Here is a 26,747-nt window from a genome sequence, read left to right as displayed (position 1 = left end):
GGTGGGGGGGGGTTGTTGCGCGAGGCAGCGCGAGGGCGAGCGGGGAGCGAGCTGCGCAGCTGCCGTGCGCGCAGCCCCGCCGCCGCCGCCGCCGCCGCCGCCAGCAGCAGCAGCAGCAGCAACAGCAGCAGCACCAACCACCTCACTGGCATTTAGCGAGCGGAGCTGGTAGTTGCGCTGGAGAGAGACGCGCAGGGAGGAGGAGGAAGAAGAAGAGGAGGAGGAGGAGGAGGAGGAGGAGGAGGAGGAGGAGGAGGGGAAGAGGAGGAGGGAGGAGAAGAAGAAGAAGAAGACGAGGAGGGAGAAGAAGAAGAAGAAGAAGAGGAGGAGGAGGCCACACGGACACCAACTGAAACAAAGTATTTCCAAACCGGCACCCAACTCCACCTTGTGAGGCTCCCCCCCAGCATGGCTTCCGAAGAACTCTACGAGGTAACAGCCCCCGAAGCAGCCGGCCCTGCCCCCCCACCCCCGGCCCCCGCCGGGCCACCCCACCCCACCCCACCCGCCTTTTTGTTGCTCTCTCGGGAGAGCCCGGCCGCCTTGTCACCCACACTTGCCGCGGCTGCCCCTTCCCGCTGGGCCTGTGGCTGTGTCGTGTCGTCTCGTGTCGTGTCCGTCGTCCGTCCCCCCCCCGCCCAGCCTGGCCCCCCGCCCCCCCTTCCCTCCCCAGTTTTGCCGGAGGAGGACGGAAATGTGACTGAAAGGAGGAGACGGCAAAGTGTTACCCGTGGCCTGCGCTCCCCCTCCACCACCCCCCCCACGTTCACACACAACACTTTGACTTCAGAAGGAGAAGGAGAAAGGCGGGGGGGGGGGGGGGGGGGGGGGAGTGTGTGGGGGGTGCTGGATGTTGGGGAGCAGCGCTGACAGCCGCGTCTCCCTCCGGGAGTGAGCACGCCGAAGTGCCAGCCCGGCGGTGTGCAAAAATGTGTGCAAAAAAAAAAAAAAAAATTGTGTGCAAAACCCGAGTTATTGCATGTGTCCGGGGGGGGAGGGGGGAGAGGCGAGGAGGGCAGAAGGGGTTTTCCTCCGGGATTCGTGTCCATACCAAAGTCCTGTGCTACCATCCTGCGCCTTGGCCATGCAGCAAGCTGCGGTGATGCAAAATATTAAAATTTAAACTCCTCCGCTCTCCTTCGTGCTCTTAACGATACGGTTAAGGTTCCGAAGGAAGCCAAAAAGATTGAAAGTTAAGGCTCCGACACGCCATCCTTCGCTCGTCGCTCGGGAGGTGGCCAAAGGGTGTGCTGACGGGAGAGGAAGGTTTTGGGGTGAAGAAGGGAACGAGGTGATAGCCTAACTTCCAGTTTCCTGTCTTATGTGTGGCAATTTCACATCCTTGCCCTTAATTGAAAAGCATTATGGTTCTCTTGGATTTAACTTCCTTGTTTTTATTTTTACAAGAAGTCATCCCTGGCAGTGAAAAGCCGTTGTTGTTTTGGAGCCATTCTTGTCTTTTGGGTAAAGAAGTAGCCACCCAAAATCAAAAATGCTTTTATCTCATAGTTTATGTGCATCCAGGCAGTGTTCTGTAAAAAAATATTTATATCCAGAGGCTGGAAGGCTAAGGTCAAAGAGAGACAGACAGCCTTCAGGACACTTGACAGAAGAAGATGTCTTACTGTACTGTTGGTGTGTGTGTATCTCCCACTAATGGAGTTACGTCTGGGCTGCCATGGGTGAACAGACCCATAGAAGCCAGTGAAAGGTGCCTCGGGTGGGCATATATTTTAAGCAAGTTGGTTGCCGAGTGGAGGTGCTGAACTGATAGACTAGAAGACCAAAGGCCTCTATTCCCAAGACAAATAAGTCATGGTTAATTGCTTCGGCAAGTTTCCCCATCCTCATAATGTGGCTTAAGCCAATCTTGAAGGGATCGTACCTGGAAGTAGGAGAGAAATTTAGGGACCGCTCTGCATGTGAAAGGATTGCCAAAAACTTGCTTTGACTTCAGAAAAAGTTCTGTCAGGTTTGTGAAGTTGGGCCCATAGACTGTCCTGAGGCCAATACTTGCTCTTTGTGTCTTGCTGTATTTAATCAAAGATGGACAATGGGGTAGTGGTTTTGATAGACGTAAAAAATGACCTGAAAAATTCTATTTGCTGGACATTGGACTGGGGTTAAGAGTGACCACTGTTCATTACTCTTCTTGGTTGTCTTAAATTGTGTTCAAAATGTTGACTGGTGTGAAAGGCTCAGTAGTCTGTTGAGCGTGGCTGTCCTCGCTGGGCAGGCAGCATGTGATGTCCGTGGGGTGAACGCCTCTTTCGCAAAACACCTGAAGTGATAAACTACTTTTTTATTTTGAAAGTCAGACGCATTCTTTAATTGTGTAAGTGCAAAGTTTATTTGAGATGCCGAACTTGTTAATGCTTTTGGACTCGGATGTGGTCAAGCTGTCTCTTCTGCAATTTTTTTTTGGTCTAAATTGCTGTTCATTTTTGACAAGTTTTGTCTTGTAATGAAATTTATAGCCATGCCTGGAAAATCATAAAATAATAAATAATTTAAATGTAGTGAACACTAATTTGGGAAGTACATAACTGCAAGTTGACTTGGAATGTGGAATATTAGGTAATTTAAACCCTTCTGTGAACTGCCCATGTTATTGACTGGGGGTTTACTTGTTTCATGGATATTTTCTTTGTAATTCATGCCATACAATATTCTTGGAACATGGTGATTTAAATCCAGTGCCATTTGTTACACCTCCATTTTTCCTTCTGACTCTTGATCTTGTGCCTTGATCGAAAAAAGTGTATAATCTATTTGCGATTGTTAGGCTAAGTATGAATGCCAACTATTCCTGCTGATATGTGTCATGGTTCTTACAAAATACAAATGAGAAATCCTCTTATAAACAATAAAAATTAAGGTAAGTTCCTTTTTTTTCTTTTTTTTAAGGGAAAAAAATCTTTATGGATTCACTTGTTGTGCATGGAATGATTTTTAATTTTACTCTGGATATCATCTCTGGAGAGAGGGAGCCGAACTGTAGGCCAGTGAACTGGAATTCAAAGATTGAAACCTTGAAACACACTAATGGGCTGGAAGGGTGACTTTGCTGGACTGGCTGTATATCCTGTATGTCATTTTTTCCCAAGCATTTTAGAGGTTGTAGTAACGATTACCTGCTATTTTTGAGGGGGCAGGTGACCTGAAGAAAGTATTAAAGAACGTTGAAGAGACTCTTTTACTAGATGGAAAGTGAAACAAGTAGTAATGTTGCCAACCTCTATGGGTGAGGTCAGTAACATAGTTTTTCTGTTGTAAGTTTCATTCTTCAAGTGGCAATGTGTTAGTGAGGTGGGCAGACATGGAGAAACTGATGAACAAGACAGGTAAAGGAAAACCTAAGAAAAGGTTCTGTTGGTTTGTTTTTTCCACAAAAATTTGTTTCAATATGCGTTGACATCTTATGGCATCTTTCTTTGCTGGTGCCTGCTGCCATCAGTGTTACTGTGGCTTTTGGAAGGTCCTTTGTACAGCTGCTTGGGCAAATAGTAGGGCTACTTTCTTTTACACTGTGACAAGTTTGCTTTGCTTTTACTGACTGGTTCCCACACATTCAAAGATTGTTGCTTATTCTCATCATCTTTACCAGAGTAATTAGAAGTAGGGTACCCACCTCATTTACAAGGTTCATTTGGAAGCAAACTATGTTTGCTCTTTCTGTGGTCAAATGACTTGACCTCCTCTGGCAGACTCTTGCAGTGATGTCTGGGATTGAAGTCATCCTGAATGATGGTTGGCATGACAAATTTCTTTGATGAAATGTGGAAGTGATCCCATAAAAGTACTCCCCAGGACAACAGTGTGTTAGCTAGCAGAGGACAGCAGTGTGTTAGCCAGCAGGTCAGAAGTACCAAATGGTGGTTGGTAGCCAAACTCTAAAGCTGTGCTGAGTTTGGAAGAGTCTCCTTCTGATAAAATTTAATATCTTTTCCTTTGTACTAAGTGTGGTGGAAATATATTGAAGTTCTCTGCATGTTGGAGATTGTATCTAATCAACCAACCAACTCTTGGTTGGGTTGAAACGCAGGGAAGTTGGAACTAGATGATCTTTAAGGTCCCTTCCAACTCTAACCATTCTATGATTCTATGTTTCCATCTTTCCTCTGAGAATTATTGCTACAGCTGATGGTATACATGACCCACTGGATCCATTTGCATAGTTGTAGTTAGGCTTGGGCTGTGATTGCTACTCATATCAAAACATTTTTACTGGGTTTTGCCAAGAAGCAAGCAAAACTGTGTGAACTTTGCAAGTGCAGCTGTGCATCGATGTCTTTTCTTCACTCTGTATTTCACCTTGACATTACTTGTAAACCTGGTGTTTTAAGGTGACTTAATCAATTTCTATTAAAATAAGACAGGTTAACATATTTAAAGTCCGGTAGTCCAAAATTATACATTTTTGTATGTTTTATAGAATGGAAAATGTCTTTTTTTTTTTTCTTTCTTCAAGTGTCTTACAAAATGCATATGCATTTTTTTCATCCCGATGTCTAGTATTCTCAAGGTGATACTTCACTTCCAGTGATGATTCAGTATTTTTGGTTTTATTTTTAGAACTAAAGCCTTTGACATACAATTATACAGATACCATGAAATTATAAACTGAAACTAATCTCAGGAGCAACGGGCTGAAGTTCTATGGCCTTGCATTAGGCTATATGTCAGGTATGATCACCTAATAAGTAAGATCCAAAGACACGTATTCCATGAAAATTTCAACTTTTTGTATACAGTAATGGCCACAAGTTCAAAAAAAAGTGATCCCGTGGGCTGTTCTTCAGCTACTGTGCTAGTTTTTTAAATGATAGAGTATGGAAAACTGAAGGAGAAATGCTGTCATTTAGTTGAAAATTTGATACTGCATGGGAATTACCCACTTAAAACCAGAGTTTGTCCCACAGCCCTAGAAACACTGAAGTGATCAAATCTTTGTCAAATTTATGTGCATTTACTGGAAAGTTTAAACATTTGTTTTGCTTAAGTTAACTGAAAAGGTAAATCCATTATCTACAGTACGCAGCTTGGAGTTTGTTCTAATTTCTTAGAGCTATTTGATGAAACATTGCTATTAACAACAGATTAGAACTGCCCGTTTGGGCAATAGCCATTTTTCCCTAATTGAAATGCGTTGGTTTTATTCAACCTGTTTTGCAGGAAGTCCAAAATATCTTGGGATCTGTCTTCTGCTGCTTGTTTCTGATGTGCTGATTCCTAAGGTCTTGATTAAATGAGTGACACTTGTTCATCAAGGGGGTCCTATGGTCATTGAGCTGTAATGCCTGAACCTTTCAGATTTCACTTTGACAAGAAGTGGTGCAAAAGTTGTTGCTTGTTTCAGAAGAGACAAGACTTGCTTCACTAACCCTAGCCAACTAAACAAGATTAGAAATTTACATCAGACTTGTTTGTGTTGCTTCCACCCCTTAGGAACTGTACATCTGACTTAAAATAGAGTTGGGGATTAGCAATTCATCCCCCTTTGGTGACTTCCACTTCTTTAAACCAGAACGCTAATGCAAGAGTGTTGCAGGAATGGAGCCACCACATTTAGGGCAAGAAATTCGGCTCTTTTCCATGTCCCTTGCTTTTCACCATCTTGAGTTACCTCTCATCTCCTATCCCAGAGCTCTAGACAGAACCGAAGAGGCCTGGTGCCCCGTCTTCTGCTGTTGCTGCCGGGGAAATGCCTGAGCCCCCCAGGGGCTCCTCCAGCATGCCCTGCCCTCTGCAGTGTTGCTGGCCAGGCAAGGCTCCTGTTGGGGCTGCTCCCAGAGCTACAACACCCGCGGCCAATGGAGTGACGTTCTGCCTGGGTCCTGTGTAGGATCGCAAATGATTCACAGATATGGAGATGTTTTAGCAGTTTTTATGCACAAAACTGTTTTGTACATACATGTATATGTAATAGGTGTATTAAGATATTTTTTTTTTCTGTGTAACTTGCTTTGAATTGTCCATGTCCATCAACGAAAAAAAGGATGGGAGAGAGAAGAAGCAGGAGAGGAGGAGAGGTGCCCCATCCACAAAGCATGTGAGGCTCTGATGATAATTCTTACGTTCACAGTGTCTGTCTTTCACAGCAGACTGTGATTTTATTTCTTGAGTTTTTTGGTCAATTGAAGATTGGCTGATGTGTTGCCAGTCACATTTAGAGTTATGGAATAATTACTTCCACCTTACAACACTACACTGTCGCAGAAGGTTGCTTCCACTGTGTGGACATTCAGTACCTCTTGAATGAGGATAAATTATTGGACACAAAGGACTTAGTGAGACATGCCACAGCCCCTTGTTCCTCAGGAAGGTTGGTGTAGCTGGAACAGCGTCAGCGATGTCGTGTCCCTCTTTGACTTCTCAGTAGGTGCAGCTTCGTTTCTCCCTGACTGCTGCAGCATGCCTGACCTGTGCCAAAGCAGTGGAAAAAATAAGTTACTAACAGTTACAGTTTCATCTCCCTCTGAGTAAATACTCCACATTTGTAAAGACCGTATTTGGTACAAAACTTTGACAACCAGAATGACTTCATAAATGTGTGATAACTGGATGTGCAGATCTGGTGGATATAAGTGATATGAAGGCCTGTAATACCACTCCTACTCTTCTGTAATAAACTCCAAATCTAGTGTTACTGGGCAATGTATTATTTTGGGGTATCTGTTGGAAGCATAAGCTCCACAGACTTTATTTTCAAGGGATGCACAAGTTAACTACTTCTGTGCCTTTGAGGTTTTGGATGGCTGGATGTCATGTGATAACCTTATTTGTCAATAAACACAGGGTTGGTTTTTTTTCAGTTTATCTTTGAGTAAAACATTAATAATTTTTATATTAAACATACTATGTGCTTTCTCTAACAGTATATTGTTAGTCCAGAAAATATATTAAAAATGAAAGTTCTGTATTTTTCATTATCAAATGTATTATCCGAGGCCATAGTATCTCTCTAAGAGCTTTTATTTTTCTAGTTTTTGTTGGGCTTTTAATATTTACACACAAGAATTTTTGTTCTTTGAAATAATTTCTTTGAACGTCTCTCCATATTACTTAGAGGAAAAGAAAATGGGCGTGTTACCGGTTCAGTACACTACAAAAGGCAAGAATATTTATTGTTTTCGTAAACATCCTCAGAAGATTTACATGTGTCCCTTAATGGTGACCTGCTGTAGATCTTTTTCAAGGAATCTTTGAATATGTATGAACACATAGAATGGATATGGATTAAAAAAAAAAACAAACCAACATTTTTTAACCATAGATTTGCATTTTCAAATGATTTTGAAGCCACTTTCTAGCATAAAATGCAAAATAAAGCAACTATTTTCTCAATACCATTTAACTATATATTTGTTTTATTGAATAATGAAATAAAGTAACTACTCTAGCTATGAGTTTTGTTGTGATTCTTCAGGGAGGCTTCACATTTTATAATCACACCACATAAAATAAATTAGTACAGCTCTGATCAAATCTTCCTTCTTGGCCCCGTTATGTCTGATGGTTTGTTTGTTTCATTTTTTTTTGTGGGGAAAGATAAGGTGTGTGTTTTAAGTGGCCTAACCACAGTTGTAGTTGGGCCTTTCCAACTCTTCTGCCCCCACAGTTTCTGAAAGTTTCACAGCTTTTAAGTAAATTAAGTCTTCATGTTCAGTCTTTGCTGATTGTCATAGTAGCATCTGAAAAATCAAAACATAGGGTTTTTTTGAGTATCTTGGCTGGACAAGGAAGGAAGGAGATGTACTTTTTTCTCTTCTTTCTTTTTTTTGACTTCTTGATTTTGATTTTGCCAAGAAATTTAAATACCTCTCTAAGCATGTCCACTTCCTGTAAACGACTTGTTTATGGAAATTTGCTTGATTTAGGGAATAATAAAAAATTTGTCTCTAGTTTGAAAATGCCACAGTTTAAAGCAAGTTCTGGGAAGTATGTTGTGATGTATTTATCATAGAAAAATGTTAGGTGTCTATTTTGTAAATATGTATGTAGGAGAACCATTGAGGTACATTCTTAACAGTGTTGAAATTAATATATCTTAACTCCAAAATACTTCCCTGACACTCATGTGTTGAATGGTGTATTCAGTTGGTATTCAGAAGTCTTTAGTTTTTGAAGTTATTTCCATAAAATGCAGGTCTTCAGTGAAACATCATCTGTATATTGATAACATTTTTGTTACCAGTAACAATGTAGAAATATGAAGTGTAGAAAACAAAGTAACTTGGGAAAGTTAGCTGGATTATAGGTTGGCTAGTTGCTAAATCAGGCTCTTCTGTTGTGTTTTGATTTCAGCACCTGATTTTCCCCGGTTATATGTATAAAAGATAGCTCATACTAGCACAGTGTGACTCTTCCATCATATTGTAGTGGCTAGGTCACTTGCAAGGTTAAAACTAACAGACCTGGGATTGTGTCTCTGAGAAGTAATGAGAATGTAAGACTATATGTACTGACAAGAATGTAAGACTATATGCATTGACACAAAAGATCCATCCAGTTCAGCATCCGGATTCCTATCACAGGTCCATAATGTCTTACTGTAGAGGGAAAAAATGGGAAGTGTTGCCCAGCGGTAATCATTGGGAGCGTTCGTGGCTGGCTTTGTTGGGACTAAGGTAGATTTCAGCCTTGTTTTTGAATGCCAGCAGCGTGAGCTGAGCTCCCCAGATCAGGGCCCACCTTCACTCCCTGCGTACATCTGCTGGAGGGTCGCGGCTGCAGTCTTGGGCAAAGGCTGGCACATCTGTGGGAAGAGCGATGGCATGCGTGTTTCTGTTGATCGTGGCAGGGCATGGTGTAAGTGGGAGTACAGTATGATTGTCAGGTCACTCACTTGTGTTAACACAATTGTTCGTTGGGCTAAACTTTCATCATTTCTCTTCCAACAATGTTTCTCTAAACACTCGCTGGGGTCAAATGGTAGAGCTTAAGGCGTTTGTACAAGTCTTTTCTGAGTCATAACCACCGAATACATTGCTGTTACTGAACACTGTATTAACTTGAACTTTAATTTTCAAGAAGAGGTTGGTAGCGTATGTGATGAAACAAAACCGAAGCACCAACTCTGAGTGAAATCTAAAGTCACCAGCAGTGTACACACTAGATACCTGCAAAGTCTTCAGTGGAGGCTTCATGTGCTTAAGGTCTGTATCCCAAAATGAGGTCTAGCTAACTGCTTTGTGTGAGTAGACTCCTAGTCTAGAAAATTTAGAGAGAGGAATATGGCCACAGAATAAAACAAATTGTAATAGCACTTGTAATAATAATTCTAGGAATTAATCTCATTATTTGAAATCAATACTATTTTGGGAGTGTAAGTGTAAATCATAATAGATTTACTGGCGTTTAATCTTTCTAAAATTAGGAAGATTGACAGAAAACTTCCTTAAAAAGAAAAAAATCAGAGACTTTTTTTTCTCTGTGGGCTTTTCGCCACACAGTAACTCTATACTGTAGCTCTTAGATGGCCCCTCATGTTTTCAAGGCTTGCACATTTTTTCTTGCTTGTTTGGGTCACAGTTAAGGACCAAACTTGATCTTTGATTAACAGTGCTTTCTAAGAACAAAGAAACAGAAAGAAAGTAAAACCAATGATGTTTACATCAGCTTGAGAACCTTGAGCTTTTGTTCTTAGTGTACTTTTCTGTGGAATTAGATCATAAATATAGTTATTTTAAATAGATGTATTCAAAGCAACTAGACAGTCAGTTGAGTGAGCATTTCCAGCTAAACAATTCCTAATGCTTCCTGAAAGTGACGCTGTAGAGCTTCTTCCCCTGGAAAAATGAGGTGTCTGTAGGAACAGCTCACCACCGTCCTTTGCGGCTGAAGGAATAACTTGATGTCCAAACATTCCAAAGGACAATGGAAGTTTTAAATTAGTGCAGTTTTAGAGGAGTCAATCAATTTTCACTTATGATATAGTAAGGTCAGAAGTTTCAAAGTTAAAATTTAAACTGTCGGTGCACGCCAGGTTGTTTACAGTGTATGTACGTGGCTAGAGAAGGTTAAAGCCCAGCTTACAAATTGTTTTCAAATTTGTTCTTTTCTTTGTCTGGTTCATACATTTAGTGTTCTGTACTTTGTGTTTTGATTTGATTGTACAAAAGAGTATGTGTTGAGTGGGAGAGTAAAGGACACTTGATCTCTATTTCATTTTAATTTGGAAAAAACTTCCATAAGACAATGTAATACAGAAGTCTAGGATGAGTTTATTTCATATGCCTTTTGAGAGGCATGACTTCCAGAGAATTAATATTGGAAAAAGCTGTATTTTTACCCAGGTCATCAAGGAATGATGATCAATAACAACAAAGAATTTTTTCCCAGATGCTGATGGCAAATAAGGTAGCATCCTGTTGCAGAAGATCCATCAGTGTTTCAGATTCTATTTCACTCATGTTAGAGGCATCTCTCTTCTGTCAGGGCGGGTCCTTAATTGATATGTTTTTCCTCTTTCCCACATTGTACTCATCAGATCTCCTGAGAATTCTGCTTATTTATTTAAACTGCCCAAGAATAAAGTAGTAGGTTCTGAATGAGAAGGTGGAAAGTATTGTATTTAAGGATGCTTCTTTGAGATAGAACGTTGTAGGAGTGTTAAAACATGGAAGTCAGTGCATCAAACAGTTGTTGATGTGACAGCTTATGCCCGTGACTACAGAAACTCAATGGATCTGAAGGATTACCACTTCACAAATCTTTAAAACCACACAAAGATGCTTATTTTTTCATCATCAGGATACATGTGTCATAATTGTGTACAAACTGTGCCAATGCTTCTCTATTTTCTTATCAGTAAAAATTTAATAGCAGGGTTGCTTGTCTTCTATTGGATTTTCTTAAAAAATTCTTATTGAGATAAATCATTACAACACCTTATCTTTAAAACCAATTCTTTACAAGGATCAATTTCAATTTTAAGTTCAGTTTGGCCCTGAAACTAGTGCAATGCAGAAAAAGCATATTGATTAAGGTGGTGTTTTGGAGGTTATCTCTGCTGCCATTAGTGGCAAAACATAGATTTAGTGAGGACGTCGTAGGACGTCATAGTTTCTGTCCCTGTGATCATTAGGCCTTGATCCACCCATAGTGACAGATGAAATTTTACTGTTATTCATTTATACCTATTCCTGTGTTATTTTCCTCCATTTATCCAGATAAAGTTGTTTGTTGTGCTCTAGTTCTTCATACCTTTGGATATTCACAAAAAGCAATGAATGATGGACAGCTGTCAGTTAAGTTACAGTTAAAATAATGTGAGATGATTTTTTTTTCAGTGCAAGTGAAGATCTTAGTTAATCATTCTTTACTGGTATTGGCCTGTAAAATGGGAAGTTCCTGTCTTTATTGCTGTGTGTTATTTGAATATATTCAATATTAATTGAATTATTCAATGTTAAAGTACTTACTCAAGTGGTTACAACCTAGTTTATTCTAAAGAATTTAATCCTTTGCACTTGGACATATACGTCTCTAATCAAAGCTATTAAATGTAACAAAACTGATTCCTTGCATGCACACAAAATAATTTTATTGTCAAGTAAAAGTAATGGCCTTTGCCTTTTTTGCTTGTTCATGATGGACATTTTCATAAATAATGGGAATGAGAGTCATTATTCTAACATACATACATATATATATATATATATATTTGGGTTTATCCTTTCCATTAGTAATGCTTTATTTGGCTCTCTTTCATTTTTGTTCTGTACACTTGTTCATATTTATGAAGCTTCAACTAAGATGTGAATAGAAGTGATTAATTTGGGGGAAGGGATTTTAGATCTTTATATGCTAAATAAAGTCTTAAAGTGTACTGAGACATAGTAAATTATGAGGAGGGGAAGAAGAAAGTAGTGATTGGACTGTGGAACTATGTGATAGTTTTATGGTCTGCTTTTCACTAAATGAATGCTCCCTTTTCATTCATTCGTCCTTTTCATCAAATGTTTGAGCTCTACCTTCCCAGTGTGCTCCCAATACCTGTCTCACTTGTTTTCAGCCAAACCACCAGAAAAATCTTTTTCCACCTGACTTGTTCAGAAGAGGGCACTTTTAGTGTGGAATCAGTTGTCTATTGATTGTAAAGTAAAGAAGATTTTTATTTTTCTGAGCAAGAAACTATAACTTTGTTATGTAGTGGAAGAAAGGCATATCCTGCTATAACTGCCTTATCTTTTGTGGAAAGATGGGTAGGCAGGGCTTGTTAGGGAAAAATGGAGAATCTCATCATTAGGACACCTGAATGCTGTCTTGAAAAATATAATCCTCTCTTTCCTCTGTCATAATTAGCACTGAGTATATCACTCAGACTGAATATTTCAGAGATGATTGCTAATCATTTTCCCATCTCCCTAACAAAGTTTGAATCCCTGAGACAAGGGACAAGCTGAATAAAGCCTTTTCTCTTTTCTTTTCTTTTTTTTTTTTTTTTCCTTTCCCCCCGACCAAGTAAATATTGTCAGAACATCTTAGAATAAAATAGAGCAGGCTGATTGGGTCTTATAGAGAGATGCTATGCTACAGACAAACCTGTCTCACTTTTATGTTGGTTTTTGGTTTGGTTTGGTTTTGGTGGGGCTAACTGCAGAGAGGTATTTAACTAGCATGCAATGTTATCTTTGATATCCTCTGTAATCAGTGATGAGAGTCATCCAGAAGGCTATTGAGTCCATCTAAGCGAAATTCCCCTAGAAGGTCATCAGACTTCATCCCCTTTTTCTACAAAGGGGTATAGAAAGGCTAGTTGGGTTAATTTAGTCAGTTAAGTTAAATATACTTAAATGTGACCTCCTAAGTGTTGAGGTTTTTTTTCCTTTTTCTACTGTCTTCTGAAGCTAATGCAGGATAATACCCAACTTTTCATTCATTCATTACAGGCCTTCCCTTGGGACTGTAAACTGTGTTAGTAGGTGAACGTTGTTAAGGGATTGTGCTGCCGAAGTATAAAGCGCTTAGGCACAGCACTGAGCTATTATGGTGTAAGTTAAGGTTTGTTCTCTGAGTGACAGTAACTGATCAAGTTATGGTTTTAAACCATAATTGTTGTATTTTACTTCATTTTGCAATAAATCTCAGAAGGTGTTCAGGTGGCAGTGCTTTATCATTGACTTCAGCAGGTCCTTCCTCTGACCACTCAGCTGTTCCTTCCAATGAGCCACAACAGCAGCTTGGCCACATGTTAAGAGGATTGGAAAATCGATCTGGTGTAATTAAAAACAAACAAACAACAAAACAAAACAAACAAACAACAAAAACCCCCAAAACAAACAAAACTGGCTCCAAAAAACATTTATTTGATTGAATCAGTCCCTCAGTCTGGTTCAGTGCATGGCCATAAGCATATTTGCCAGCATGACGAAGCAGGTGTGGAAGGTCATTGGAGCTGTTGAGCCACCAAGTGATGTCCACAGAACAGCCTCAGTGAGCGAGCCCTGAGACTGGGGGAAGAAGTTTGTGTATCCTGACAGCATTTGTGTCAGTTTTCCTTTCTTTCCGTTAATGTTTTGTTGAGTGGCATGATGTTTAAAAGTTAGTTTTGAAACATACTAAATACTAAGGAAGGTGACTATATATTCCTTGTCTGCTTTCAGCTGGGAGGCTGAGGGCTCTATTCCCTACAGCTTAAGCAAATTTAAGTACTGCAAATCTAAGTGCTTGCCGTCATTGCCACCACTGCCTCCTCCAGCAAGCCACTCATTCTTCCCCCTTCCTTTGCCATGAAACTGATTTGTGTTGCTGGGTCAGGTGAATGCCATTTAAGGAAGCCTGTCTAGCTGAAGGCTGTCCACTGCTTCTGTAGAAATAGTTTTCTGGCAGTTTTCTGACTGGTTCAGGTTGAAATCCAAGAGTTGCCACTTCAAGTAAAGGAGCAGGAATATAAGGCATGGCTGAAGGGAGACAGGAGAAAAAAACTGAGTAGACGTCGGGGGATGGTTGCAGCAATGACTTGGGTCTGTTTAAAAAAAAATAAAAAAAAAATCTGTCGAGCTGCATGTTTAATTTTCAGCTGGATCAACTCGCTGGACTGACTTGCATGTGGCTGCACGGCTTCTTGCCCTTGGCTTGTGCTGACTCAGAGAGCCCGTGTCCCAGGACTGCACCTTGAGGTCACGCAGCACCATGCAGGGACGGGGCGAGGAGCAGCACCCCTGAGAAAAGGGGCTGCGCCAAGTGATGGGGTGGTCCTGGGCAGAGTAGAAGACACTGTGCTGTATAGTTTTAGTGGCTGGTTACAGGTCCGTTTTTAATGTGAAAATGGGAAACTCGTGGTTGCAACAATTTGGGATTCCACTTACTTCTGGGTACTACAAAACTGCTACTTATTAGCAATTCCGTGGATTTTACTTTCAGCAAGCTTTGTAACTGCTAGGGTTAAACTTTTTGTTATTTTTAGTGTGCCACACCAGTAATGAAACTTCTGCAGCCCTGTAAGGTTCTTTTCCCAGTCTACCTTGATTACATTATAATGATGCTCTGGTGCTGTTGTGCAAACCTGGCCTGAAGATGGGGGTGACATACAAGCATAGTTAAAAGTATAATTTATGTCTAAGGATTCTTGTTATTCGTTGAGTGGGCAGTGGGCAGGAGTGGGATGGGACAGGATGTCTTCTTGTAGTTGAGCTCACTTTAAGCTGCATTTAATTTAAAGTGCTTATATTCATAAAGATTATTTTTAGCCCCTCCAATGGATTTAAAGTTCAAAGTATAAGTGCTGTCAATTTCTTTTGGGTGGAAAAACTTACGCTTTAATTACTTTTGGTTTCAGTTTCACAGGCAGGAACAAATTATTTTCACTTTGAATGTGTTTATGTGAAGGTGGGAAAGCTGATAAGGAAAGTAAACTGTGTTGGTCTTTAACTCCTTCCAATATACAAATAAAAATTGGTTAGGAAATAAAAATATCTACTAATACTAAAGACTACGAGGCTAGCCATGTATTATGGCAGGATTTGGGAACATAGAGACAGTAATTGAGTGAGAATTTAGAAAGCAGTCAAGTAGTTTAAGTGCCCCAAATCCAATGTTCTCAGTTCTGTGTGTGTGTAGGCCCCTTATTTTGTTTATATTAAGCAAAAATATTCTGTCAATTATTTATGTGTAGCTAATACTTAATTAAGAAATGTATTATTTCTAAATGTAAATTCTAAATGTTAGAACTAAATAGTTCTAAATGTTAAATTTTCTAAATAATACTGCATTATGTATTAAGCATTTTAAAGACAATTTTCTTTTATTAAAAAGATTAAATATACCTATTACAAATGTAGTCTGCATTTTTATACAGTTTGAAAACATAAAGGAGATTAAAATATTGGTTATTTCAGGGGTGTAGCACACAAAAATTAAGGTTGCGTGAATGTATATTCAGGTGACTCGTTGTTTTAACAGGTGCAAGTAGCAACAATTTTAAAAGTTATACTTTGCTTCTAAACTTGTACAACTTAATGTCATTACCAGCCATTGGCATTGATCCTTCATTTAGTTTAAAAAAAAATGCAAATTATTAAATAAATAATTCAAAAGTACAAAACAAGATTACAGACAGTTTAAAAAACATTCTGCTGATCATTGTCTGTAAACTCAATCCAATATATTCAAATTTATTTACTTGCCAACAAAGTATTTAAAATAAAACCAAAAACAAACAACAAACACTTTACTTATGTGAAAATGACTAAGTCAAACATACTTCCACTGTGCCAGTTTTTATTGAGTGCTACACTTTATTAAGAGCAGAATCAAATTATAAAATGAGGCCATTATTATTGCCCTTTCCATTTTTCCTCTGTTGTTCAAGTCTGACATTGTTTTAACAGCCAGCCTGGCCTAGGCATTGGGGTTTTTTATACCCAGAAAGCTAGAATTAAAACATTGCCTTCTATTTTTGATTATTTGCAAGATAAAAGCAACAGAACAAAGTGTACGCTTAGGGATACAAAGTTGCCTCAGAAAGTTCTGTGAGGTCAGAACTTTCTTTTTATAAAGTTACATTTTCCTGGAATTTGTGTGATAGAGGAATCTTTCTTTAAATGTCTAGATGCAAAGAAACTATGCATTGTTATTTCAGAGTGATTACATTAGGCGTTCATTAATAAAATTTTCCTGGAATTTCTAATATGTGCAGGTCTTTCATTGTACTTTTCTGAGAATAAGAAATTCTGTTCTGTTCAGTTTTACTCATCTGACAAAACCGAAATGACATATAAGGTCACTTCCATAAAAACAATCAGGACTGATAGTTATTGTGGCTTATTTGAGTCTGCTCTATCCGATACAGGCCAAGAATATATAATCACTTTTTCTAGAAAGATGATTTCCTAAAAATAATGTAATACAAATTTCACTGAAAATATAAGGAAAACAATTTTGTCTCAAAGTTATATTTGTTATATTTCAAAAAGTAGAAGTTACCCAGGCCATTTGTAATTCTTACAATGACAAGTCAGTAGGGTGGGTATGACACTGTCATAACATAGTAAGGCAGAGGTGTCGATTCAAATGAATGAAGATTCAGAGAAAAAATGAAGATTCACTACTGCGTGAGCAGTAGTCGCTATTAGCTGTAGATACTAATCATAAGCTTTTTGTCAATCTCTTATTGAGAGCAAAAAAATGCTAGTAATGACATGTGCTGACTAGATAGGGACAATAATAGTTGAGAAGAGGCAGAAAAATATTATTCTATGATCCTTTAAAAAACATGCTGTGCATCAAAATACTGTTGAACTCTGGCCAAAATCTGGATGTTGTGTTAAAAATTTACAGTGACTTACACAAAATATTTCTTTACTCTAGTAGGAACAAACAAATTTAATTTTTTCTTTAGTCTACAGGAGTCAGGATTTCAAACAAACAAACAAACCCCCTAACCAACTGAATATATTTGAGATGTTGGGGTTCGTATTTTGTTTTGGTTTAATTTTAATTGTTGTAGAAGTGTAAATGACATAGGATAGGCCAGGATATAACATAAATACTAGACTGCACATGTTGATAATGATCACAGAAAGAACTGTGGAAAGGCTGAAATGAAAGTTGTTTAGCAGAAAACTGAAGAGAGCAGAGTCACTGCTTGCACAGCTGTTCATGACAATTAGAACTTGTCTGTATTTATTTCTTTATTCTGAGGCTAAAAGTTTTTGGTTGACAAAGATACTCCTGTAGTTATAGTAAACTTCATGACACCTGATACCGTACTGCATGATATTCTGATTTTTAAAACCTAGCTCTTTGGTAAGTCAACATGGCCCATATTAAATACATTTCAAACTGGTTAATTGACAGATCATAAAGCAGTAATAGATGAAGGACGTCCATGTTGGATTTTATAGAAGTTCTTCACAGTCCATTGCTTTGAGGATTTGGATAATGATCTGGAGGAAAGTAGAATATAATCTCTGGTAAAATGCATACATGCAAAAAATTGATGGATTAGTAAGCGTGAAGGATGGTCTATACTTAGTTAATGGGGATCATTTCAACATATGTTAATATAGCTTAATATATCTGTCTAGACAGTAAAATCATACATGTAGAAAGGAGAGTAGTACTTTGAAAAGGAGTAATTTAGTGATACGATACAATAGCTAAAATGCACAGTGCAGTCCCTTGGCATGGATATAGGGGATCTCACATGGAATTAAGTGTCCTTTTATTTTGTTGTATAGCTCTGGTGGGATAATGTTTGAAAATTACATCTTGTTTGAGCTTAAGATGCAAAAACCCCAAAACCTAGATAACCTTAAAAAGATTCAGAAAAACATGCCAAGGACAATTAAAAACCTTAAAAACAAGTAAGTGAACAAACTCTGGTGTATCGTAAGAGCCTGGAGAAGCTCAGTCTATTTAGTTTAGCAAAGGGAAGTTTGGGAAGCGACTGATGGCCTATAGGTACTTACATGGGGCAAAGATTTCAGAAGGAGCAGTCCTTTAGGTATAGTAGGCAATGGTATGACAAAATACAGGAGCTGAAAGCTGAACTGAGGTGTATTTCTTCTAGAAATATAATACATTTAAAAACGAAGGCAGTTATCTGTCAGAACAGTTTATTTAAGGATGTTCTGGATATATCAGCAATAAAAAGCCGTGAATTTTTCCAAAAAGATGCCTTTAGTTCAAGCACAATATAATGGCCTGATGCAGGATTTTTGGAGTGAAATTATCTGTTTTACAGGAAGGCAAACTGAAAGATCATTTCTCACACAGGTCATCTACAAAATCTGACAGAAGTGTTTTCAGCATCAAAGGCACCCTGTTCTCAGTTGTAATGTGCATCTGTATTTTTGAAGGGAAGGCTGAAAAGAGAAGAGAAAGAGAGGGTTGGGGTTGTGGGGAGAGGACATAAGAAAGATGAGTTTAAATTTATTTTACACAGACAGAGGAATTAAGTATGAGATTTATTAAATCAAAATATGTGATTATCCAAGCAATACATAGATCTTCTATATAGGATTTTGAAAGATTTTTACATGATAATTGTGTGAATTAGCAACCAGCTGGGAACAATACCCTGCTATTTGTTAAAGGAGAGACAATATAGTTCTTCTAGACAGGAAAGAATCTACATTGTTAACAGATGACCTGAAAGTTCAGCTCATTGAAAAGGCAAATATTTTGACCAGGAGAATAATTCTTCCTGTGGAGCAGTATGAGTTGCTGTGCTTAAGCCGTACAGCTATTTTTAACCATGTCACAGCTATTGAGCTTAGTCTTCAACTTACTTCATAAACAGTGTAAAAAAGACTAAGTGAGTCTTTCTCTTTGATGAATGTAGAGGTGAATATGTCAGAATACCTTTTTTTTGCCGTTTTTGTTTATTTTATGCAATTTCTGTATTGGTTTTAACAGTTCAGATATAGATTTTTGTCTCTTGTTGTCACTACCTGCTGTGTTCTATTTTGTTAAACTCCAGAAGCACTATTGCATCAGAGTAATTGTGGGCAAAAGCTGGAGTTGGATGTGGAATGAAGGTTGTTATGATCAAGGGGAAAAAAAAAAGTTAAGACTCTATATAAAATCCTACTTTCTGCGAATGGCACAGGTACAGTTTTCCAAAAGTTTGTTCTTGAACACTTCTGTGGTTTTAAAAATTTTATTCCAGTATAATAGCAGTTTTGCAGTGGAGTTTGAGTTCAATATCTAGCTTTTCAGCTTGCCTGCATTTTTTCAGATGTTTAACTTCAGCATCTAAAATCTTTATCAGAAAATCTTTAATTTGATTTCCTGAATTCTAGAGGTTTCTGGTTTGAATGGTGATTTTGTTTACTATGATAAAGGTCTCTGAATTACTTTAGTGCTTTCTAAGAGTAGAGTTGTTCCTAAATTATGTCTTGCAAGTTAAGATTCTTCAGTTCACAAGAAATGTTAGTAATGTAATTAAGATCTTATTGAAAAATATTTGAAGGAATGAAATGCTGTTTTCAAGACCTACACTTATCTTAGATTTAAAATATCTCATTTTTCAAAGATGGTATGATGGAGAATGATGTATCAAGGAAAATCTATTTTAATGTTAAAAATGGGCATCACTTAGTAGACAGGCTTACATATCTAGGTATTTCTTTGTGGCAATCTCTGAATGTTATTTTGTGATACACCTCTTGAGATGCTGTATTGTGTATCTAAATTCTATATGATTTCTTTGGGTCATGCTATAGAGTTTATGCTTGCTTACTCTGTGTATGTACATAAGTGTCTATTACATCCTTTGGGAAGAAAACAAGCATCTTGCCTCTTTAATTACCATGCCCTTCCTTGTAACGTGGTTGTAGCTTCTCACGCTTTATAGGAAAACATGACCCAAATAGGAGAAACAACTATGAATTGCACAGAGTGCAAAGCTGTGTGAATTTTGTTTCTTTTCCACTTTTGCAATTAGTGAGTATAGTCACTGTATCTATCTAAATGGTGAAATTTGGTCCAGCCTACTCTTATCCTTTTTCTTTCCACCACTTCCCTGTGCCTGTGCTCATGGGTTTGTGGGGAAAATGGAAGGCAGGCACGATGTACTGAATTTCATGATAACTTGCTTGGTGATTTGGTGGCAGACAGAGAATAGGCCAGAGTACCTTTGAATATTATTCATGGAAATGAACTAGGATGTGTAGCCATGCACACAAATGTTCCTTATGGTAGGGCATATTTTGGTAGTTCATGATACTTTTTAAATAATTCATTTGGCACTATTTAGAAAGACTATTTGATACCAAAAAAAGGAGATGCAATATAATTGAAACTATACCCAGTCTGCACTGTGATACAGTTAACTGGCAATGCATATGTGTTACCAAAAAAAAAACCAAACAAAAAAACCCCCCGACAAATTTCAAGTTCAACTCCCACCAAATTATGAGATAATTACATTTGCTTGCCTGATAAAGACATGTGCGTATAAACAAACCACATTTAGGTTAGCCCCTTGTTCATATATACTTGATAAATCTGATAAAACTCTTGCACTCCTGCAAGGAGGAAGATTGTGAGTTCTCTGGGCAAGGGCTATGTCTGAGCATCTTTTCTTTTTTATTTTTTCTTTATAGATTTTATACCAAGTCGTAAAAAGACTGTTATTTACGTCACAAATTCAAACACTCTAGATTGAGGAAATGCCAGATTTATGGTTGCCTGTGAGTTCTTAATTCTCTTTCTTTGTATCTAATTTGTGCACAGACTGGATCGTGGGTCTTGTGGTCAGGGAAGAAAACCATTTGCAGTCGTAATTAAAAGAGAACTAGAAGGTGCACAGCTAATCTACCCTTTCCGATGAATTCAATGGGAAGGTATACTTCCCTTTTGGTGTGCCCAGGAGAGAAGTGTAAGAAGCCATGAGCAAAAACCATGCTACTGGCATGCGTAGGTCCTCCTCTTTGTCCTTCTTCTCAAGGACTAGAGATTCCCACGTAATTCCAAGGCAATGTACGTTGATATCCTGCCTTCCCCGCACCTCCTCAGCTGGATGTTCTCTCTACCAACACTGGCACTCAGGATTTCAAAGTCAGTTTAGGGAGTTTATCCATCTGAAAATTCTCCCTCACAACCCCCCACTATTTTTTTTTTCTCCTGTTTTGCTTAATAGGGTTAGTTTGAGGCCATATTTTCTCCAAGAGGAAGTTCATTTTAAATTTTGGCAACCCCATGAGTATTGCTTTATGCAGCTGTGGAAAAGCATCCTTGGACAGTTCAATCTGCTGAGTTTCAGAAGCTGATGGCAAATTTGGAGGTGATATAGCTTCTAAAAGAGACTGACATTGTAAGGAAACTTTAAATTTCACATTATTTTACTACCAACTCCCCTATAATGAGATGTCTTTGAAGTAGCATGCAAAATTACATTACAGGCATAATATCTTTGTAGTTGAAATAGCAATGGTGTTGTATTTGTATGTGGAAGCATCTAGAATGAATTTGTTCATTAAAAACTTGAGTTGTATCTACTTAAAACAAAAAAGCAAAGCCCAAATTCTAGAAAACCAAACTTTCTAGAAATGTATTGACTAAGACTGCCTGTTGTTTTATCACAAGAGAGCAGAGTCAAATTTTGGTTTTCTTCTAGAATTTGCTCCTTATTCTCTTTTGTTCAATAATTTTCTTAACTTGAAATGCATATGAGGAGTTGATGATTTTGTTGATGTTTTTTTGCCCTTTGGATAGTAAAAAAAAAATATGGGGTAGGGGGAGCACTTGTAGTGAGCATTTCTGTGTTCCCATCAATACCTTTTTTGATTATCATACGTATAAACCTTGTATCCAGCTGAATAGGTAAGGAGTTGATAGTTTTTTCCATACCAACAGACCTGTCATTCATAATAATGATTTTCTTTTAATTTGTCTACATGGATTTCAGTTAGTGTCCTCGCCTCCGTGTGCACACATCCATTTTCTGGGCTCTTGCCTGCTTCCTAGGAGATGCTGCCCCTTGCCTTTCCCCACTTGAACTTATACCTGTTTTTAGGAGAATAGTATATTTCCTGTCCATATAGCTTTTCTTGCTGTCTCTTATCGGGCTTAGAAAACAATAGCAACCTGCCTACAACATATATATTTACAGCCCACCTTTGGCAGTAGATTGGTCAATGGAAAAGCAAGTCCACCCCAAAGCATTCATCACTGCCCTCTACCTGGGATTACTGCCCTCTCTGGTCTGCTGGCTGAGCTGCTCATGGGAGCTCTCCCTAATCCAATTCGGTCAAATTGAGCCATGTTAGGAAAGATTTGTTATTTAAATTACTTAAGCTGATCTAGCTTATTTTGACTGACATGTTTAGGGAGTACTTATATACGCAGCTCAGCCAGAAGATTTGAGAATTGGTATAACTGTCAGCAGGATGTGATGATAAGCTGGGGGCTTGCATGGCAAAGAGCAGGTCTTTCCCAGCTGCATCCAAACTGGGTGAGGTATGCTCATCTACAGCCTGAAATTTGGGAACCTACTTTTCTTCATGGAACACTCTTAGGGTTTTTTGTCCATTAAAAAAAGAGAAGACTGCCAGCACCAGTCCCTCTTTGAGTGTTCCTGTTAGCCGCAATTTCACCTGGAACCACCTAAGGTATATTGGCCAAGAGGCTTTGATTGTCCACTTTTGAATGACTCCTGCCAGCATTATTTCATAGTTGAACTAAAGTGCAGGTCTCCCTCTGGTGCCTACTTTGTAAAAGCACAAGATTTTATAATTGGGCTGAGCAATTGAAAACCAACTGTATGAAAAGAGAAAGGTCTCTTTGTTGTCCTGGTAATAGCAGTTCTGAGAGTGCTGACAGTAACATTAGACGGTAGACTACTTTTTTTCTCATGGTACATAGTGCTAATCTACACATAAATTCAGAACTGTGTATTCACTGTCAGCTGCAGCAGTGCTTGTCCTCTGCACCTCTTCTAACAGTAAAATCTTCTGTTTGGGGGGTATGTTTCTTAATAGATATATCAAAATAAAACCAGAGGATTTTTGTCAGTTTCTAATCTTTTTTGCTTCCTTACCAATCCCTTTTAGCTGTTCATTTTGGAAATTACTTGACCACACAAAAATTGGTCTTTCTTATACAACTATAAGTTTTCTGCCTTGATGGATTTCAAATTGTGACTGTCAAGATCTAATTTAAAGCCCTTACCCCACTGATGAAAAGGCTTAGACATCAGAACATTGTTAGGAGCATACCACCACATGTCCCCAACAAAATGCTAAAAACTGATGTCATCACTGAGGGAGGAATTTTTCATTTAAATCACCTTCCACCTCAGGGCCTCTGTCTCCTTCAGACAGCCACATTTTACATAATCAGTACTTTGTTCACAGCTATCTGTGTGTAAATTTTTCTGTTCATATTCCCAAGAACACACAAGCACAAATGTTTCTCACAAATATCCTGGTTATGCCATACATCAAAAGAACTCCATGCATTTTGGACTTGGTACCTTTTGGTTGCATCTTGCTGACTTTGAGAATACGTTGACAGCCCCTGATATCAGTAAGCAGTTCTCAAACAACCACAAGGGATGTGCATGACTCAGTCATACATGTTGGTATTTCCAGAAATAAGCCTGCTTTGAAAATGCCTAAAACAACTGTTTTGAAACACAGTTCTATACGAATACTGGTTAATGTTTCAGGCACATGATTTTCTCACCCTGTGTTGTGAACCAACATATGTCTAAACACTTCCCTGGTATGAGAAACAAAGCAACATAACGGACTCATTTGGACTTCCTCAGCATGAGCAAGGTCAGGTAGACGCTTAGAAATGATAAGCCAAAGGCAGCCCCCCATCAGTTTACCTATTTGATACTGTCTTACAGAATAGCAGTCTAATCCTGCATTGCCTGGGGGTAGCTCTGTAGACAATGCCCAGCAGAACAACATGCTGGGCTGAGGATACTTTGTTCTGAAGCAGAGGAACAAGGAACTGTGTGGAACAGGAGTTCATTGTGGGGAGTTCCATCTTCTCATGATGTCCATTGCTCTCTGTGGGGGGGACAAGCAGCTAGAGCTGAGAAGATGACAGGTGGCCTTTTGACTCGCTTTGTGCTTTACTGCTCTTTGGAAAACTGTAGAGGACGATGATGATCAGGTTATTTTGGGGTTTATATAAAAAGCCACCTGTTTGTCTTTTTGATGGAACTACTGCTGTACAGTACTTTCTACCTGAAACCTTTGTATCCTTTGTTCTATCCTAATCCTCACTTTTTTTTCACTTGGCTTCTTTCACAGACAGTGTTCCTTCTTCCCTTCTGCTTGAATCCTTATTCTCAAACATTATTTCCTTAAGCACTTACAAAAAAATACCATCTATTCTTCCACCTTGAGAACTGAACACAGCAAGAGATGCAGAGTTGTCTTTTAAATAATGCTCTTTTTTTTTTCAGAGTGTACTCTTTATTGTTCATTTCTGTTGACCCTCTCATACTCTCTACTCTTTTCCTTCTCTTACTGTATTTTCAATCTTTTTGGATCTACTATGTAACTAAGTGCTTACCAGCAGGATTTCAAGTTGTTTGGCAGGTGCCAAGCTGAGCATTTTTTTAGATTTCCTCCGGTGTCACTGTAAGCTCTGTTTCTGCTGATTTTGAGCACTGTTGGTAGTCAGCAAAATATCTCACAAACTCTGTTGGCGTGATTGAACCACACCACTAAATGTAAAATTCAGTGGTTAAAACTGAATATATTTACCTTTGACCCTTTGCTCTCACACCAGTCTTTAAATATGAAAGCACATATTGTTGTTGTTAGATCCATTGTACCTGGATCCACGCTAAGGAGAGTTTGTTGGAAACTGTTCAGAATAAAGTAAATGCTGGTGCTTTGCTAAGTAGTAGCATATCCACTTCTGTTTTCTAAAAGACAATATTTTTTTTCCAAAAAAATTTAAGATACACTGAAAAAATTGTTTGTTTTTTCATGTCTGAAACATGTATGTATGTAGATTTGTAGGCCAGAAGCAGTTACAGGGATGTACATGTATCGGATACACTCTATAATAGTATGTGAAAGGAGCATATGTTGATTCCCCGATCTTAAAATGGTTATCTGAACGAATCCTCATAGCCTGTACTTACGTCTCCTCATGTTCCTTAACATACTTCCCTAATTAAACTGTTCATTTCCTAGATTTAAATAGCTGTCCCCAGCTGTTGTGCATTAGCAGATCCCCACTGCTAGTCTAAAAAATTGGCTGAAACTGTTTTTTAAATTTAGAATTTGGTCTGAGTTTAATTTAGCCAATGTTTACTACTATAACTTCTCTTTCTCTGGAGAGAGAGGCTTAGGCAGTGAAGTAATAATATTTAACAGATATAGTAACTCTCGGGTAGCTGTAAGAAAATTGAGTCTGAGGAATTAAAAAATCTCTTCTTGACAGAACATGAAAGTAACAATATTGTGCTAGATAAACAAATAAGAAACAGATTAATAGAAAATTCTGAATATGTGATGATATGGCTAGGAGTATTTGTAAATAAGTATTTAACTTTATTGAGAAACAGATATATCTGTTAAAGACTGAACTTTCTATAATGTACCAAGGTGGCAAGGTACAGAAAACTACAGAAAAGTATAAATTACTGTGTAATTTTTCTGCCACAGAATTACATCACTGAATCAGTCATGGGCTGAGCTTAAGTAAACCTGAGATTTAAGTACCTAATCCATTCTTAGCAGTAGTAGCAAAATTTTTATAGATGCACAGAGATACTTTCTTGATTTTGGCTTATTTGACTGTCTCAATTAATTGAGTAACTTATAAAGCTAAGAAAACATTTTGGATTTCAGAAATCAATGTCTTATATATTCCTGCCTAAATAAAAGAATAGGTATGAGTTAAGATATTACTTCCAAAATCTTTAAGCACAAAACCAAGTTTAGCTCCCTGCTACTGATTATTTTCTCAAAACAATTTATAACGAAATCATGCTGCGTAAAAAAAAAATAAATCAAAAAATCCAAAACAACCAAGTATTTAAGTGCATAACATATTTTTATTTTTAGTTAAATAATACTAAAATAAACAATCAGAAAAGTAAACTTCATGCACTGTAGTTAAATTTTAATTTACATACAAATAAAAATTCATGTAAGTTATAAATAAACCCCTGGGTACTCAGTTTCCTTAATTCTTTTAGGATTAAGAATGGTCCATTTCTTTGCTGAATAAAACATCAGTTAAATCTTTTCACACCCTATCATCACACTAATAAATGTGAGTGATGTATTGTCCTGTTCAGCAAGACCTGCCGACTTTGGTTCAAATGTGGCATTTATTATTTTGACTTAACAACAATGACCAATGAAAATGCGCCTTTCCTTAGAACGTAGGATGCAGCTGCTGTTAAAACGTAAGATTCAAGCAAGCAGAAAACCTTGATTTAAACCAGGATTAAAATCTGTGGTGGTTTTAGTTTTGTTTGTTTGGTTGGTTTTTTTTCTTTCTTCCAGTGAATCCATTCTGCTGCTCCCATACCTCCAAGTTCATTCATTCTCGTTAAAGCAGCTATCTGGTGCAACGGGAAAGGGTATACCCAGAAAGAACTGAACAAACCGAATCATAAAGGATTTGTTCCCAAAATGTAATGAGAGAGAGAAATAAAAGTGGACTCTGAATCTTTGGAAGCTGCAGATATGGTTGAAGAGGAGTGAAAAGACCATTGAACTGAGCTGGAGAAAGCAGCTCTCACTAAATTGATCTGATTCATTGCCATTTTGTGTGAGTGTCCAGGGCAGTTAAAAAGAGCAGGAAAGAAG

The 26,747-nt window shown here is 38.2% G+C and overlaps 1 protein-coding gene across 2 annotated transcripts in view; it reads left to right on the top strand.

Moving 5' to 3' along the window:
• The first annotated feature begins 261 nt into the window (after positions 1–261).
• The window catches only part of CDYL (chromodomain Y like), a 103,112-nt gene continuing 76,626 nt past the window's right edge, over positions 262–26,747 (top strand). The window contains exon 1 of one of the 2 annotated variants that reach the window (XM_063325980.1): positions 262–432. In XM_063325980.1, the coding sequence (XP_063182050.1) occupies positions 409–432 (24 nt within the window). In that variant the 5' untranslated portion in view covers positions 262–408. The remainder of the gene's footprint in view (positions 433–26,747) is intronic. The other variant, XM_063325976.1, reaches the window with a different exon arrangement.

Source organism: Chroicocephalus ridibundus, chromosome 2, assembly GCF_963924245.1.
Source record: "Chroicocephalus ridibundus chromosome 2, bChrRid1.1, whole genome shotgun sequence".
In the NCBI taxonomy this organism is placed as follows: Eukaryota; Metazoa; Chordata; class Aves; order Charadriiformes; family Laridae; genus Chroicocephalus; species Chroicocephalus ridibundus.
This window is presented reverse-complemented; position numbering and strand designations above follow the sequence as displayed.